The sequence below is a fragment of the Rhinatrema bivittatum genome, chromosome 6, assembly GCF_901001135.1.
Source record: "Rhinatrema bivittatum chromosome 6, aRhiBiv1.1, whole genome shotgun sequence".
Classification (NCBI taxonomy): domain Eukaryota; kingdom Metazoa; phylum Chordata; class Amphibia; order Gymnophiona; family Rhinatrematidae; genus Rhinatrema; species Rhinatrema bivittatum.
In genome coordinates this window covers 27,076,003-27,092,470 of record NC_042620.1, presented here as the reverse complement: position 1 = coordinate 27,092,470, position 16,468 = coordinate 27,076,003, and the positions used below count along the sequence as shown (strand labels likewise).

Genomic DNA, 16,468 nt, shown 5'->3' with positions numbered 1-16,468 from the left:
CTCAACTCTTGTTCTCTCTCTCATACGCCCATCCTATTTACACCAGCTCTTTTTCCCCCACTCGGTCTTGTCTTGCACTCCCCCATGCACTTCTTTTCTATAACCTGGTTCTCATATACTTGATGCTCTTATCACCTCAGATAGCTCACGTTTGCATTGCTGATTTCAGGGAGATGGGGGAGGTAACTAAATTAATCTCCCTTTCTTGTATTCCCCTACAATTAAACCTTCTCACAGGTTCCTCAGCATTGTGCCATCCCCTCCTTGCATATCTCACTCACCTTCCTTAGCATTAGCCCCCATCAAGCATTCACTTCCTCCTCATTTGCCCAGAATTCATTCCTTCTTGCACCACCACTTAAATCAAACCTCACAAAAAAGCACTGGAAATAGAGTTGGCAAAAGATTTTATTTGGCTGCAAAGATTATTCAAGCTTGGTTGTGGTACAATGTTGATTCACAATGTACTGTGGTGGGGGGAGGAAATTGCTTTTACATTCTATATTTAGAAGGCAAATTATAGTTTATACAGTGCTTTCAAAATGTTTTATAATGGTTTATCTGTGACATCAGAAACAAAGACATGGTCCCTTGTGTCATCTGGTGAACATGGTCCAAAACGCCGTCATCTCCATTCAGCTGTGGTTTACAGCACTGCGATGTACCTTTTTGGAGGACTGAATGTTAAGGATGAACAGAATGACTTTTGGAAGTGGAACTTCGACAGTAACAGCTGGTCTAGTGTCAGAACAAGGTAAATGGGATTTGAGTTACACATTGAGGTTGTTATTTAAAAAGGTTTGTCTGGCTAGGTTCGGGACTGAGCCAGGCATATCCTGAGTTTTAAATATGCTGACTGGCTAAATTTTAGCCGAGCAAGACATTACCTAGTTGAAATTTAACTGGACAAAAAGAGGCAGAGCAGGAATGTTCCAGGGGGCATGGCTTAACTTTAGCTAGTGCTTATTTTCTGCACGAGCAGGTAACATTACCTATCTATTTATTTATTTATTTATTTATTTAAAGCTTTTTTTATACCGGCATTCATGATAAAATCACATCATGCTGGTTTACAGGAAACAGGGGAGTGATAACATTGAACGAAAAACTGGTGTTTATAGGTAGATATAAAAAGTTACAATAAAACAAGGGAAATTTGAACTTGGGTAAGAAGAAGAGTAGCTGGAATAATTTAGGCAATAAGAATGAACAGAATAAATTAACTTATTTACAAAGTGTTACAATTAATTAATTAATTAGTTTTTCTAATTTTGATTAGAAAAACTGCAGGCCTAAAGTTGGATAACCTAAAGAAAAAAAGAAGTGGCAAATTTCCCCTGCCCAGGCTCCTAAATCTTAAAAAAAAAAAAAAAAAAGTTAGATTAAGTGGGGCTAGATTAAGTGGGGCTATCACACCCTCCTCTATCTTCAAGATATTTGTATATTTCTCCACCCCCACCCAAAAGTCCCAAAAGGTTCCCAAACACAGAATAGGAGGAGTACAATCTCTTGGCTCCTTCCACTCAGCATATGAATGCCCATAAATCTGACAGCTCCTAGCACTTACATATTGGAGAAATTACTTACCTGATAATTTCACTTTCCTTAGTGTAGACAGATGGACTCAGGACCAATGGGCTATGTGCTGCCTGCTAGCAGATGGAAACTGAGTCTGGTTTCAAAGCCTTGGATATACCCCTGCAGTGACCTCAGCCATTCTGTATTCTCTTCAAAAGCCATTGTGGACATACTGTTGAAAAGCTTGAGTAAAATTTGGATACAACTTAATAACTTGATTAAAAAACTGGTGACCGTAACTGTACTCAATTAAACATAAGTGCTGAATCCCAGCAATATTATAGATGCCCTAATCTAGGAACAGGGCAATGGCTTACCCATAACCTCTTGGAATCTATATTCACCTCATGGGCGATTCCTTGGTATCATTCATGGGCAACCGTGGGCGGGATGCTGAGTCCATCTGTCTACACTAAGGAAAACAAAATTATCAGGTAAGTAATTTCTCCATTTCCTAGCGTGTAGCTAGATGGACTCAGGACCAATGGGATGTAGAAAAGCTACTCCCAAACGGGGCAGGAAGCTGCCCGCGGTCCGGTTAGCACCGTTCTTGCAAAGGCTGCGTCCTTTCGGACCTAGACGTCCAGGCGATAGAACCTGGAGAAGGTGTGTAAGGAGGATCACGTCGCTGCTCGACAGATGTCGATGGGAGACAGTAGTTTAGCTTCCACCCAGGATACTGCCTGGGCCCTAGTGGAATGAGCTTTAACCTGAAGGGGGGTAAAGACTTCCCTGCCTCTACATAAGCTCCCATGATCTCTTCCTTGATCCAGTGAGCTATGGTAGCTCGCAAGGCTACTTTGCCTTGTTTTCTTCCACCGTGAAGAAGAAACAAGTGGTCTGTCTTGCGCACAGGTTCTGAACGTTCCAGATACCGTACTAAAAGCCTACTGACTTTTAAGTGTCATAGGAGGTGGTAGTCTTCCGTGTCCTGTGTCAACCAAGGGGACGGTACATCAAAGGCTTGCTTAAGAGTGGACTTCAGCCGCCTATCGTGTGCATCCTTCAAGGCCTCTCCTCCTCCCTGTACTGGGATAGTTCACTTCGAGATGGCACAGTCCAGGGCATCTACTTTCGGGAAACACAGGCGTTCTTTGGCCAGCAGGTCCAGAGGGTACAAGGCCTCCAAGGCCCGACCTCCTTTAAAACTGGCTTCTGGGGCATCCCACTCCAGGTCAATCAACTCCTGAATGGCTTCCAGCATCGGGAAATAGCAAGAGGCTTTCCGTAGAGACACCAAGATGGGTTTCTTCTTTGATTCTGACATAGGAGCTGTGCCAGGAGTTCCCAGAATCTTCAGGGTCTGGGAAACCAGGGCCGGCAGTTCATCTCTGTGGAAAAACCGTAGCATGGTCCGGTATGGCTCCAGGCCTGGAGGGATTTCCCTGACCTTCAATGAGTCTGCATCCCCTTCGTTGTCCATGGTGTCTGGGTCCCTGTCAGGGATAGTCTTGGTGAGGCAAGTCATGTCCCAAGGCATGCTGATAGGGCTGGGAGGACAAGGCCTTCAGGGCTGGGGCTCAGACTAGGCAGGGTCAGCAGCTGACTGCGCATGAACAAAGGCTTGAATTGAAGGCCCTGAAAGAATTGCACCCAAGAAAAGGTCGCTGGGTCCTTTCCTAGCCCAGGAGGAACTGGGGTAGGGGCCGCTGAACTGCCCTCTCCCGGGGAGGACACAGCCCTGGGATTGCTCATATCCGGGGTGCTACCAGATAAGGTCGCGGCTGACCCGTTCTCTGGCTTGGAGAAGTTCTGAGGGTCTAGCCCTCTTTGGGCTTCCTCGTAGTGCTGACACAGGAAGGATTCTAGGTCAGACTGTGCAGCCCAAAATGGCAGACAGCACAAAGGGAGTATTGCTTGTGCTTCTTTGTTGCTGGAGCCATAGTACACTGTAGCTTGTGCGTTCAGCCAGTTATTGCCTGAGCCCGAGAAGCGTAAGTATAAGCATTCGGTTGTGCACTAATGTAAGCGTATGCTTATGCGTGCAGGTATGCATGCGGTTATGTGCACAAGTATGCGCACACTTATGCACGCGATAGGTGCACAAAGGGCCGGCCCGCACCACACGTACTGATGGTCAATGGGGGAAAATGGCGCCGCACAAACTGCATGCAAGATGGCGCCACAGAGGCCTGCCACGTGGAATACACACCGAGCCTGAAGTGGGGCCTAGCCCATTAGGGGGCTGCTCGACCCACTCGGAAACCCCCTTCCCTTGCCCTGACGGGATCGGGAACATCGTCTGCATGGTGTGCCGAGCAAGGAGACTGCAAGAAAGACTTACTAAAGCCCTTCCACGTCTCTGAATCGGAGGAGTTCTTCTCTACTTACCTGGGCTCAGCGCTTTACCGGCTGATAAAGAGATAGTCTCTGGCTACAGAGGGAGAGGGCTTAGGCCGTCACCGCCACACTCTGCATCCTGCACCTGCCACCTTTCAACTGCTTCAGCAGCAAAGTCTACGCCGGGGACCAACTACCAGACCAAGGCACACCTCTGAGGGATCTTGGAAATCGCCTCAACTGGGGGGGAGGGGGACCTTTTAGGTATCACTGCAGAAGAGTGGGGCTCAATCTTTCTCCAATTTAAAGGTAAATTTTCTTCTTTAAACTAGTACTGAAATCCTGCTAAACACCAATGCTGGTGTGGGGATAGCACATCCACATCTGCTAGGAGATGGAGAGATACTGAATGGCTGAGGGCACTTGCAGGGGTATATCTAAGATGACGTCAGCTTTGAAACCTGACTCAGTCTCCATCTGCTTGCAGGGGAGCACATAACCCATTAGTCTTGAGTTCATCTAGCTACATGCTAGGAAATAATTTATTTACTGCATTGCTTCATTGCTTGGTCTTTCACTAGCAGCTGAAGGGCCTGTCCCTGCTCAGAATGGCGTAGGCCAACAAAGATTTTTTTTCCCAAAAAGCTGGGTGGAATTTCTAAGTGAGATTTTACCCAATAAAAATATTTCCTACAAATCAGCCAGCAGTGGTTTTGCTGTTATCCCTTTCTTCAGTTCAATGCAATCTTTAGTTAGAAAGCAAAGATGTTTACCCTGACCATGGAGAACACCTATTTCAGGTAATCGGCCACAGAAACCTGACGCTTTTCTTTTATGGAGTTCAGATAGCTTTTTTGTAAGACTAAGGGAGCTCTGGAAGATGGTGTGCATATGGGCAATACCATACATACCCAGAAAAGCCTTTTCTAGAACTCTGAGACTGTCCATGACAGCACCATTAGATGGATGCTAACGTCCATTTTTTCCATCAATAAACAGGTTGAATCACCCGTGACATGTGGGTGACATTATCCACTAGAACTGAATGGAATTGTCTTTCCTAGCTAGTAGAGCTCTTGGCTCTACTGAGTATGTGTGGAGTTCGAGCACAAGCACGGACATGACTTAATCCTTTCAAATATTTTTTTTTTCTCTAAATTCTTAAACTTTGATGTTTTTCTTCAGAATTTACTTTCTTTAGTTGCCTCTGCAGCACTCACAACAGTACTTTTCAGTGGTAGAAGACCCCTAAAATAAGAAATACACTTGCCTCCTCAACGTGTCTGACAAAAACTTGCATTTGTGGCAAGGTAATATCCCTTATGAATGGGCACAAGCTGTGCTGTCATTGCCTTAGATGGAACCACAATCAGCAAAGTGCCAGAAAACGAAATCTCAAGTATAAAATTCAAATGTCACTGGGGTTCAGATTTGTCCAACTCTCATCAGTCTGTCATTGTGGAGTCTGCACTGGAAAAAAGGCAAAAAAGACAAGAATTAATTCAAATTCATCTTCAGGCAAAGACCATAGGCTATCAGACAATTCTGGAAAGAGTTTTTCAGAGTTTCAAGTTTACCCCTTGTGTTCTACACACCAATTTTATAAGGTGCAGTATCTACATGACTGCATTCAAAAACTAAAGCCTTTTTTATGACCTGTGGATGGTGATATTTATTACCCTAAATACTGTTAGATGTGGAGGAATGCATAAAACATCATCTTCATTCTATCTGAGTTCATTTGTCTCATGGACCTCTTCAGCCGCCATCAGAGCTTGGCATATGGCGTGACTTAGAGCCAGTAGCAACTGAGATGATGTTCATGACAAGTTGGCAGACCTTCCTTGACTAGGGTCAACCGTTTTAGTGAAAAACTCAGAGAAATAATTTAAAAATACCATCTTAGAAGCACAGTTCACATGTAATTCCATGCGTTAAAAAAACATGGAAAGAAGATCATGGGCATGATTAAAAAGCAAGGTGAAAGAAGCTATTTTAGCCATCTGAAGAAAATAGAATAAATCCTAAGCAATGGCAAGTTAAATGTAAAACATTGATCAGACAGGCTAAGAGAGAATTTGAAAAGAAACTGGCCATAGAAACAATAAAAACTTTTAAAATTATATATGAAGAAAGAAGCCTGTGAGGGAGTCAGATGGACCCTTAGATGATTGAGGGATTACGTGGGCACTTAGGAAAGACTAAACGTTCTTTGCATCGCTGTTTGCGAATGAGGATGTTGGAGATACCCATTCCTGAAACAGTTTTCAAGCGTGATGATCCAGATTCAGCATAGTTTGGTTTAGTTCATCTGAAAGATGTAGTAAGGCAGATTGACAAACTAAAGAGTAGCAAATCACCCAGACCAGGTGGTCTATACTCCAGGGTTCTGAAAAAACTCAAACTTGAAATTTCAGATCTGTTACTACATATAGACAGACATGGTGATCAGGAATCAAGCTGCTCTATAAGCTACCTATCTTCCAGGGATCTCCAATATGCTGATGGATTGCCTCAGCAGAAAATTTTGCCCACACACATGGTCTCTGCAACAATTAGCAGTCGACATATTATTCAACTTGTGGAGTCTGCTATTAGTTGATTCATTCACATTGGAGAAAATCAGAGAACTTGACAAAATTTGCTCAGTTCTACCCATCAATCTCTGGATAGATCAGGATACATTCCTAATCAACTGGGGGGAAAACCTCATGTACGCTTTTTTTGACAAAACCATTTATTGTCAGGTACAAAAGCTGCTGCAAGACCGCACTCACTTAAACCTTGTAGCTCCAGTATAGCCCAGACAATTATGGTTTTTTATGTATCTTGTACAACTTTCCAGCAGTTCTCCAATACATCTGGGGACAGGCCTTGCCATACTAACTCAAGACTAAGGAATGCTGTATCATCCAAATCTTCCGTACTTTGGATACTGAACACTCAATTGCTGCTCTGTTTGTCTAGAGGCATTGAAGATGTAATGGTATCAGCTACGAAACGCTCAACTAGGGAAAAATTATGCCTTCAAATGGAAAAGATGTGCCATGTGGTGCCATCAGATCACCTTAGACCTGTTCTCTTACAAGCCTAAGCATCTGTTATCATACTTGCTCTTCCTTTCTGTATCCGGGCCTTGCTGCATTCTCTTTAAGAGCACAACTCTGTGCCATAGCGGCTTATCATGTTTCAGTGGATCATAAAACCCATCTCTACTTATCCACTGGTATTGAGATTTATGAAAGATTTGTGAAATTTGAAACCTCTGGTGCAAAAGCCTCTGGTCCCATGGGACTTGAATGTTGTCCTTTCTCAATGGTTGAACCCACATTTTGAACATCGGGAGGTGCTTCTCTTAAGTTCTTGACATGGAAAATAGTTTTCCTGGTAGCAGTGACTTTGGCTAGAAGAATCAGTGAACTCCAAGCTCTCATTCATTATCCACCATTAACACAGTTCTTCCACAAAGAGGGGTGCTCACAATCGCTCTGTTTCTGCCGAAAGTGGTCTCTGCTTTTCATATCAGTCAATCTATCATATTGCTTACTTACTTTTCCACATTCACATGCATATGAAGGTGAGACGATCCTTCATACGTTAGATTGCAAAATATCTCTAGCCTACTAATAAGAAAAGAACTCACAGCTTTTTGTTTCATACGACTAACAGATGTAGAGAAGTGGTCACGAAATGTACATTATCAAACTGAATAGCAGAATGTATTCATCACTACTGTATTCTGCAACTCTTCAGCAGACTTACAAATCACAGCCTTTCTCACAGGACAAGCAGGATGGTAGTCCTCACATATGGGTGACATCACAGGATGGAGCCCAATCACGGAACACTTTTTTGTCAAAGTTTCTAGAACTTTGACTGGCACCTACTGGGCATGCCCAGCATGGCACTAAACCTGCAGCCAGCAGGAGTCCCTCTTCAGCCTTCTTTTTTCCGCGCAGCAGTAGCCACGTGGGTTAAGGAGCTCCACAGAGATTCCTGACAGGAATTTTTCTCACGGAATTACTAAAAACGTTCATACCCCACAGGGGTCCCTCCTTCGAGTTTTTGACTCCGCGGTACTCCAGTAAGTTTTTTACCCGGTTTCGATCGATTCCCGTCGAGTTTGGCCCTCGTGCCCTACTGGCCATTGACAGTACCACGGCTAAATTTTTCAAAGGCCATGGTGTCGGGGTTCCATCAGTGCCCGGACTGTACTCATACCATGTCCATTACAGACCCGCATAAAGTCTGTGTAATGTGTCTCGGGTGCGAGCATGATGTCCTGACTTGCACCAAATGTGTCTTAATGATACCAAAGGATTGCAAGGCCAGAATGGAGAAAATGGAACTTCTCTTCCATTCTCAAACTCTGACGCCGTCTATTGCATCGACGTCGTCTGAACCGGCACCATCCACTTCACACCAGTATCGGCCACCGGCCGGTGACCGTCCGGGCGTCGACAACTTCTCAGCCTTCAACTACCTCTACTCCCCCACAGGACCGAGGGGATAGTAGAGAGAAACATCGGCATCGACACTGCAAGTCTAGGACCATCGAGGAAGGAAAATCTTCGACCTCGCCATCGGCTGAGCCGCCATCGAACCGTCCAGAAAAGGCACCAACCCTTTCTGCAACCGGGTTGCTGAGGCACCCCTCACCTGGATGGGTATCGGGAGCCGCGAGTCCGCCTTTAACGGTGGTCCCTCCGGCTATGCCTCTGCCTCCTTCTTCCCTTCCGGAGCCGGGGCTGCTTGCTCCAGGTCTCTGTGAAGAACTGGACCGGATGGTTCAGGAGGCCATCGATAATGCGATGCATAGACTTCAAGTTCCTCCGCCACGACACCGGTGCTGATTGTGGAACCGACCACCGATCCGATTCCGGCAGCACTGGCACCACTGCTCTCGAAGATGGAAGCGCTTATAGCGGCTTTTCCACCGGTGGATCCTGGGTCACCGATGGCTCGGTGCCTTCCCTGCTTACCCTGTCATCGGGAGGGGAAACAGTTCCGCATTCCTCCATCGGGAGTTCTTCCGATGCCTCAACCATCGATGCCGATGTGCCCATCAGCGCCACTGATCCATCCATCGATGCCCTCGATGCCTGCACCGGTGCCCCCAGCACTTCCCTCGATGCCTTCGGAGCCTAGACTGGGACCTTCAGGAATACCATTGTCCTGTCCTCCTCAGGCTGCTAGAGGGGCAGGTCCTGATCCCTATGACACCTGGACCGACGATTCCTCTCAAGACACCGATGACTTGCCATCGCCGCCTTCTCCTGCTGAATATCCTTCCTAAATTTTGTAAAGGAAATGTCTGAATTGGTTCCTTTCCAATTGCAGACTGAACATGATGACAGGCATCAAATGAAGGAGCTGTTACACTTCCTGGATGCTCCCAAGGAAATAACCTCCATCCCGATTCACCAGGTTCTTTTGGATCTCCTCAAAAAGAACTGGGAACACCCTGGTTCTGTTGCCCCAGTCAACAGAAAAGCTGATACCACTTATTTGGTCCAGTCAGCCCCAGGATTCCAGAAACCTCAGCTGGATCACCAATCTGTGGTTGTAGAATCTGCCCAAAAAAAGGGCAAAAAGATCAAAACCCCACTCTTTCTTTCCCCCAGGTAAGGAACAGAAATTCCTGGATGCCATTGGCCAGCGTGTCTTCCAGGGATCGATGCTTATCTCTCGGATTGCCTCCTACCAGCTATATGTGACCCAGTACAACAAGCAGATACAGGACTTTGCAGAGTCCCTTCCTCAGCAATTTCAAGAACAACTCCTAACCCTGGTACACAAGCGTTTTGAGGCAGGGAAACATGAAATAAAATCTTCTTATGATATCTTTGACACCGCTTCCAGGGTATCTGCAACTGCTATTTCGGCAAGAAGATGGGCCTGGCTTAAGTCTTCGGACTTGCGCCCTGAAGTACAAGACAGATTGTCTGATCTGCCCTGCATAGGAGACAATCTGTTTGGGAAACAGATTCAGCGGATGGTGGTGGAACTCAAGGACCATCATGAGACCCTTCGCCAGCTCTCTCTGATGCCCTCTGAGTATTCCTCCAAACATCCTTTCAGGAAGGATACCAAAAAGTCATTCTTCCGTCCAAGGCCCAGTCTCGTCAACCTCATAAACAAAAGCCGCAAGCAGCTCCTCAGCCGGGCCCTGCTTCCGGTTTTTGACTCCTGCATAGAGAGCAGCAGCCAGTTTCCACTGCCTCAGATACCAGTGGGTGGTCGATTGTGCCATTTCAACAACAGGTGGCACACAATCACCTCAGACCAGTGGGTCCTTACCATAATCTCTCAAGGTTATCGCCTGAACTTTCTCTCCATTCCACCGGACTCCCCACATCTACCGGCATGGAGAACATCCGACCACTCACTACTCCTGAAGCAGGAGGTCTCCCTCTTCCTCCAGTCCAGAGCAATAGAACCATTACCTTACTCTCAACAAGGCCTAGGATTCTATTCCTGGTACTTTCTAATCCCCAAAAAATCTGGAGGCGTTCGTCCAATTCTGGACCTACGTGCCCTCAACAAGTACCTCTGAGAAAAGTTCCTGAGATTTCTTGAAGGCCACAACCACTATCAATACTGAGTGCTCCCATTTGGCCTGGCATCTGCACCACGAGTCTTCACCAAGTGCCTCGTAGTAGTAGCAGCCTTCCTCAGGACTCAGGGTGTTCACGTCTATCCCTATCTAGACGATTGGTTGATCAGGGCTCCCACTCAGCAAGCTGCTCTGTCGTCCCTACGTCTTACTTTACACACTCTGATTTCGCTTGGATTTCTCGTCAATTACGCAAAATCCTGCTTAGTCCCATCTCAAACTTTATCATTCATAGGGGCAGACTTGGACACCTTGCAGGCAAAGGCTTTTCTGCCTCAACAGTGAGCTCTCACTCTCATCTCCCTCGCACACTAGCTACAGTCTCAGCAATGTACGATTGCACACCACTTCCTCATCCTACTGGGACACATGGCATCCTCAGTACAGGTTACCCCAATGGCCCGCTTGGCCATGAGTCATGTAGTGGACTCTAAGGTCACAATGGGACTCACTCCGTCCAACCTCTATCAACCACTGTCCACATCACCGACTCACTCAGTCAGTCTCTAGCCTGGTGGCAAAATCGGATCATTCTCCTCTAGGGCCTGCCCTTCCAGGCTCCAGACCCTCAAATAATTCTCACCACCGATGCTTCCAACCTCAGCTGGGGAGCCCATGTGGCCAATTTGCAAACACAAGGAACTTGGTCTCCAGAGGAAGCCAAACACCAAATCAATTTCCTGGAGCTTCGAGCAATCAGATATGCTCTCAGGGTGTTTCAGGATCGCCTTTCTAATCAGGTCATCCTGATTCAGATGGACAATCAGGTGGCCATGTAGTACCTCAACAAACAGGGAGGGACGGGCTCCTTCCTACTGTGTCAGGAAGCTGCGCAGATATGGGCGGAGGCCCTCTCCCACTCGATGTACCTCAGGGCCACCTATTTGCTGGGAGTGGACAATGTGTTGGCGGACAACCTAAGTTGCGCTTTCCATCTGCATGAGTGGTCCCTCAACCCCTCAGTAGAGGACGAAATATTCCAACGTTGGGGTCATCCTCGCATAGACCTCTGTGTCACCTCAAAACCGCAAAGTAGAGAACATTTGCTCTCTCACTCGCAGCCAACACTCTCAGCCAAGAGATGCGTTCTCCCTCTCATGGGCAACTGGTCTCCTATATGCATTCCCTCCACTTCCACTTCTCTCGAAGACTCTTGTGAAGTTACGTCAGGAGAAAGGATGCATGATCTTGATAGCACCTCACTGGCCTCGCCAAGTGTGGTATCCAATACTTCAGCAAACAGAATGTTGGGAATTATTAGAAAGGGAATGGTGAATAAAACAGAAAATGTCATAATGCCTCTGTATCGCTCCATGGTGAGACCGCACCTTGAATACTGTGTACAATTCTGGTCGCTGCATCTCAAAAAAGATATAATTGCGATGGAGAAGGTACAGAGAAGGGCTACCAAAATGATAAGGGGAATGGAACAGCTCCCCTATGAGGAAAGACTAAAGAGGTTAGGACTTTTCAGCTTGGAGAAGAGGCAACTGAGGGGGGATATGATAGAGATGTTTAAAATCATGAGAGGTCTAGAACGGGTAGATGTGAATTGGTTATTTACTCTTTTGGATAGTAGAAAGACTAGGGGGCACTCCATGAAGTTAGCATGGGGCACATTTAAAACTAATCGGAGAAAGTTCTTTTTTACTCAACACACAATTAAACTCCGGAATTTGTTGCCAGAGGATGTGGTTAGTGCATTTAGTATAGCTGTGTTTAAAAAAGGATTGGATAAGTTCTTGGATAAGTTCTTGGATAAGTTCACTTAGAGAATAGCCACTGCCATTAGCAATGGTAACATGGAATAGACTTAGTTTTTGGGTACTTGCCAGGTTCTTATGGCCTGGATTGGCCACTGTTGGAAACAGGATGCTGGGCTTGATGGACCCTTTGTCTGACCCAGTATGGCATTTTCTTATGTTCAGGATCTCTCCATTCGCAGGCACATTACCTTGGGAATGGACCCACTTCTGATCACTCAGAACGGCGGGTGCCTACGACACCCCAATCTTCAAGCTTTGTCCCTGACAGCCTGGATGTTGAAAGGTTAATTCTTCAGCCACTTAACCTTTCGGAGCCAGTTTCCCGTGTCCTGTTTGCTTCACGGAAGCCTTCCACGAAAAAGTCTTACCTATAGAAATGGAACATAGAAACATAGAAACATAGAAACATAGAAATGACGGCAGAAGAAGACCAAACGGCCCATCCAGTCTGCCCAGCAAGCTTCACACATTTTTTTCTCTCATACTTATCATTTTCTCTTAACTCTTGGTTCTATTTCCCTTCCACCCCCACCATTAATGTAGAGAGCAGTGATGGAGCTGCATCCAAGTGAAATACCTAGCTTGATTAGTTAGGGGTAGTAGGGGTAGTAACTGCTGCAATAAGCAAGCTACACCCATGTTTATTCCCTTTACCCAGACTATGTCATACAGCCCCTATTGGTTGTTTTTCTTCTCTCCTGCCGTTGAAGCGGAGAGCCATGCTGGTTATGCATTGAAAGTGAAGTATCAGGCCCTTTTGGTTTAGGGTAGTAACCGCCGTAACAAGCCAGCTACTCCCTGCTTTGTGAGTGCGAATCCTTTTTTTTTTTTTTTTTTCTTCTCCCCTGCAGTTGAAGCTATTCTGGATATGCGAGAAGCCTCAGCTTTTTTTATTCCCCTGCTGTTGAAGCAGAGAGCTATGCTGGAAATGATCGATGTATCAGCCTCTCCCATGCCATGAAGCAGAGAGCCATGCTGGATATGCATCGAAAGCGAAGTATCAGGCACATTTGGTTTGGGGTAGTAACCGCCGTAATAAGCCAGCTACTCCCCGCTTTGTGAGTGCGAACCCTCTTTTCTTCTCCCCTGCCTTTGAAGCAGAGAACTATGCTGTATATGCTTGGAAAGTGAAGTATTAGGCTTATTTGGTTTGGGGTAGTAACCGCCGTAACAAGCCAGCTACTCCCCTCTTTGTGATAGCAAATCCTTTTTTCCACATTTCCTCTTGCCGTTGAAGCTTAGAGTGATGTTGGAGTCACAGTAAGCATCTGTATGTTTATTTAATAAGGGTATTGTCTCCGGGCAGTAGCCATCTTTCTGGTGAGCCACCCACTCTACATTGGCGGTCTCTTGACTTTATGGATCCACAGTGTTTATCCCACGCCCCTTTGAAGTCCCTCACAGTTCTGGTCTTCACCACTTCCTCCGGAAGGGCATTCCAGGCATCCACCACCCTCTCCGTGAAGAAATACTTCCTGACATTGGTTCTGAATCTTCCTCCCTGGAGCTTCAAATCGTGACCCCTGGTTCTGCTGATTTTCTTCCTACAGAAAAGGTTTGTCGTTGTCTTTGGATCATTAAAACCTTTCAAGTATCTGAAAGTCTGTATCATATCACCTCTGCTCCTCCTCTCCTCCAGGGTGTACATATTTAGATTCTTCAATCTCTCCTCGTACGTCATCTGATGAAGATCCTCCACCTTCCTGGTCGCCCTTCTCTGTACCGCTTCCATCTTGTCTTTGTCTTTTTGAAGATACGGTCTCCAGAACTGAACACAGTACTCCAGGTGAGGCCTCACCAAGGACCTGTACAGGGGAATAATCACTTCCCTTTTCTTACTCGATATTCCTCTCTCTATGCAGCCCAGCATTCTTCTGGCTTTTGCTATCGCCTTGTCGCATTGTTTCGCAGACTTCATATCATTAGATACTATCCCCCCAAGGTCCCTCTCCTGCTCCGTGCACATCAGCCTTCCCCCCCCCCATCGAATACATTTCATTCGGATTTCCACTCCCCATATGCATGACTTGCATTTCTTTGCATTGAATCTCAGCTGCCATGTCTTCGACCACTCTTCCAGTTTCCTTAGATCCCGTCTCATTCTCTCCACTCCTTCCGGCGTGTCCACTCTATTGCAGATCTTAGTGTCATCCGCAAAAAGACAAACCTTACCTTCAATCCCATCCGCAATGTCGCTCACAAAGATATTGAACAGGACCGGTCCCAACACCGATCCTTGCGGTACACCACTTATAACCGCTCTCTCCTCAGAGAAGGTTCCATTTACCATCACACATTGTCTTCTGTCCGTCAACCAATTTGCAATCCAGGTCACCACATTGGCACTCACTCCCAATCTTCTCGTTTTATTCACCAGTCTCCTGTGCGGAACCGTATCAAAAGCTTTGCTGAAATCCAAGTATATGATATCGAGTGCTCTTCCTTGATCCAATTCCTTGGTTACCCAGTCAAAAAAGTCAATCAGATTTGTCTGACAGGATCTTCCCCTGGTGAATCCATGTTGCCTCTGGTCCATCGATTCTCCGGACTGTAGATTGTTCACTATTCTCTCTTTCAGCAGTGACTCCATTACTTTTCCCACCACCGAAGTGAGGCTAACCGGTCTGTAGTTTCCAGCCTCCTCCCTGTTGCCACTCTTGTGAAGCGGGACCACCACCGCTCTTCTCCAATCACTCGGCACCACTCCCGTTTCTAGGGATCTATTGAACAGGTCACACAGTGGAGCCGCCAGAACATCTCTGAGCTCCCTCAATATCCTTGGATGGATACCATCAGGCCCCATGGCTTTGTCCACTTTCAGGTTCTTTAGCTCTTCCCACACATATTCTACTGTGAAAGGATTTTCATCTATTCCACTTCCCTCCAGTTTCTTGTTGTGTAGAGATGGTCCTTCTCCAGGGTCTTCTTTAGTGAACACAGAGCTGAAGTATTTGTTTAATATTTCTGCCATTTCTTCGTCACTCTCCACACATTGATCATTACCACCTTTCAATTTTGCTATACCACTTTGGACCTTTCTCTTTTCGCTGATGTATCTGAAAAATGTTTTGTCACCATTTTTTATCTCCTTGGCAATCCTCTCTTCCGCTTGACTTTTTGCCAACTTGATTAATTTCTTTGTCTCCCTCAGTTGATTCAAATATGCTTCTTTGTGCTCCTCCCTTTGGGATCTTTTATATATCTTGAATGCTGTTCTTTTAGCTTTAATTTTGTCAGCCACCTCCTTTGAGAACCAGATAGGTTTCAGTTTCCTTTTGCTTTTCTTTACATTTCTAACATATAGAGCAGTTGCCCTGGTGATTGCTCCTTTTAGATTGGTCCACTGCTGATCCACATCTCTCTCGTTCTCCCATCCTTTTAGTTCTTCCTCCAGGTACTTACCCATTTCCTCAAAGTCTGTGTTTTTGAACTGTAAAACTCGGGTCTTTGTGGTTCTTTTCCCTATTCTTTTATTGATATTAAAACCATACCGTTTGATGGTCACTGCTGCTGAGGTGGGCTCCCACCTGGACATCTGAGACATTATCTGCATTAGTGAGCACTAAGTCGAGTATAGCTCCTTCTCTCGTGGGTTCCAACACCATTTGTTTGAACAAAGATACTTGCATGGCATCCACTATCGCTCTACTATTTTTAGTTTCTGCAGATGGGATTTTCCAGTCTACATCTGGCATATTAAAGTCACCTACGATCACCACTTCTCCCTTCTTACCTATCTTATGGATGTCTTCAACCAGCTCTCTGTCCAGCTCTTCCTTTTGGTTTGGAGGCCTGTAAACCACTCCAATATAAATGGATGCTCCGTCATCTTTTTTTAGGTCGAGCCATAGAGCTTCTTCCTTACCCCAACTTCCTTGTAGCTCAGTTGCTTGGATGTTTTGTCTGACATAAAGAGCCACACCTCCCCCTTTTCTATCCTTTCTGTCCTTCCTTAACAAGTTGTAGCCTGGTATTGTTGTATCCCATTCATGAGATTCTGTGAACCATGTTTCTGTTATAGCAACAATGTCTAATTCTGCCTCAGCCATTAGGGCCTGCAGATCTGGGATTTTATTTCCCAAACTATGAGCATTTGTGGTCATTACCTTCCAGGTACTCTCTTTAAGGTTATTGCATTTCCTGGACTCCTTATAAGATATTAGTTGAGATTTGTTATTCACTTCACTCTTTCTTTTTGTAGTTGTGCCACTGTTGACAGAGTTATTCC

General features: G+C 45.8%; 1 protein-coding gene across 9 annotated transcripts in view; it reads left to right on the top strand.

Annotated features, from left to right (window-relative positions):
- Positions 1 to 16,468, top strand: part of LOC115093445 (actin-fragmin kinase-like) — a 256,956-nt gene that overhangs the window by 157,516 nt on the left and 82,972 nt on the right. For all 9 annotated transcript variants that reach the window (XM_029605167.1, XM_029605168.1, XM_029605161.1 and 6 more), the window contains one exon: positions 574 to 754. In XM_029605167.1, the coding sequence (XP_029461027.1) occupies positions 574 to 754 (181 nt within the window). The remainder of the gene's footprint in view (positions 1 to 573; positions 755 to 16,468) is intronic.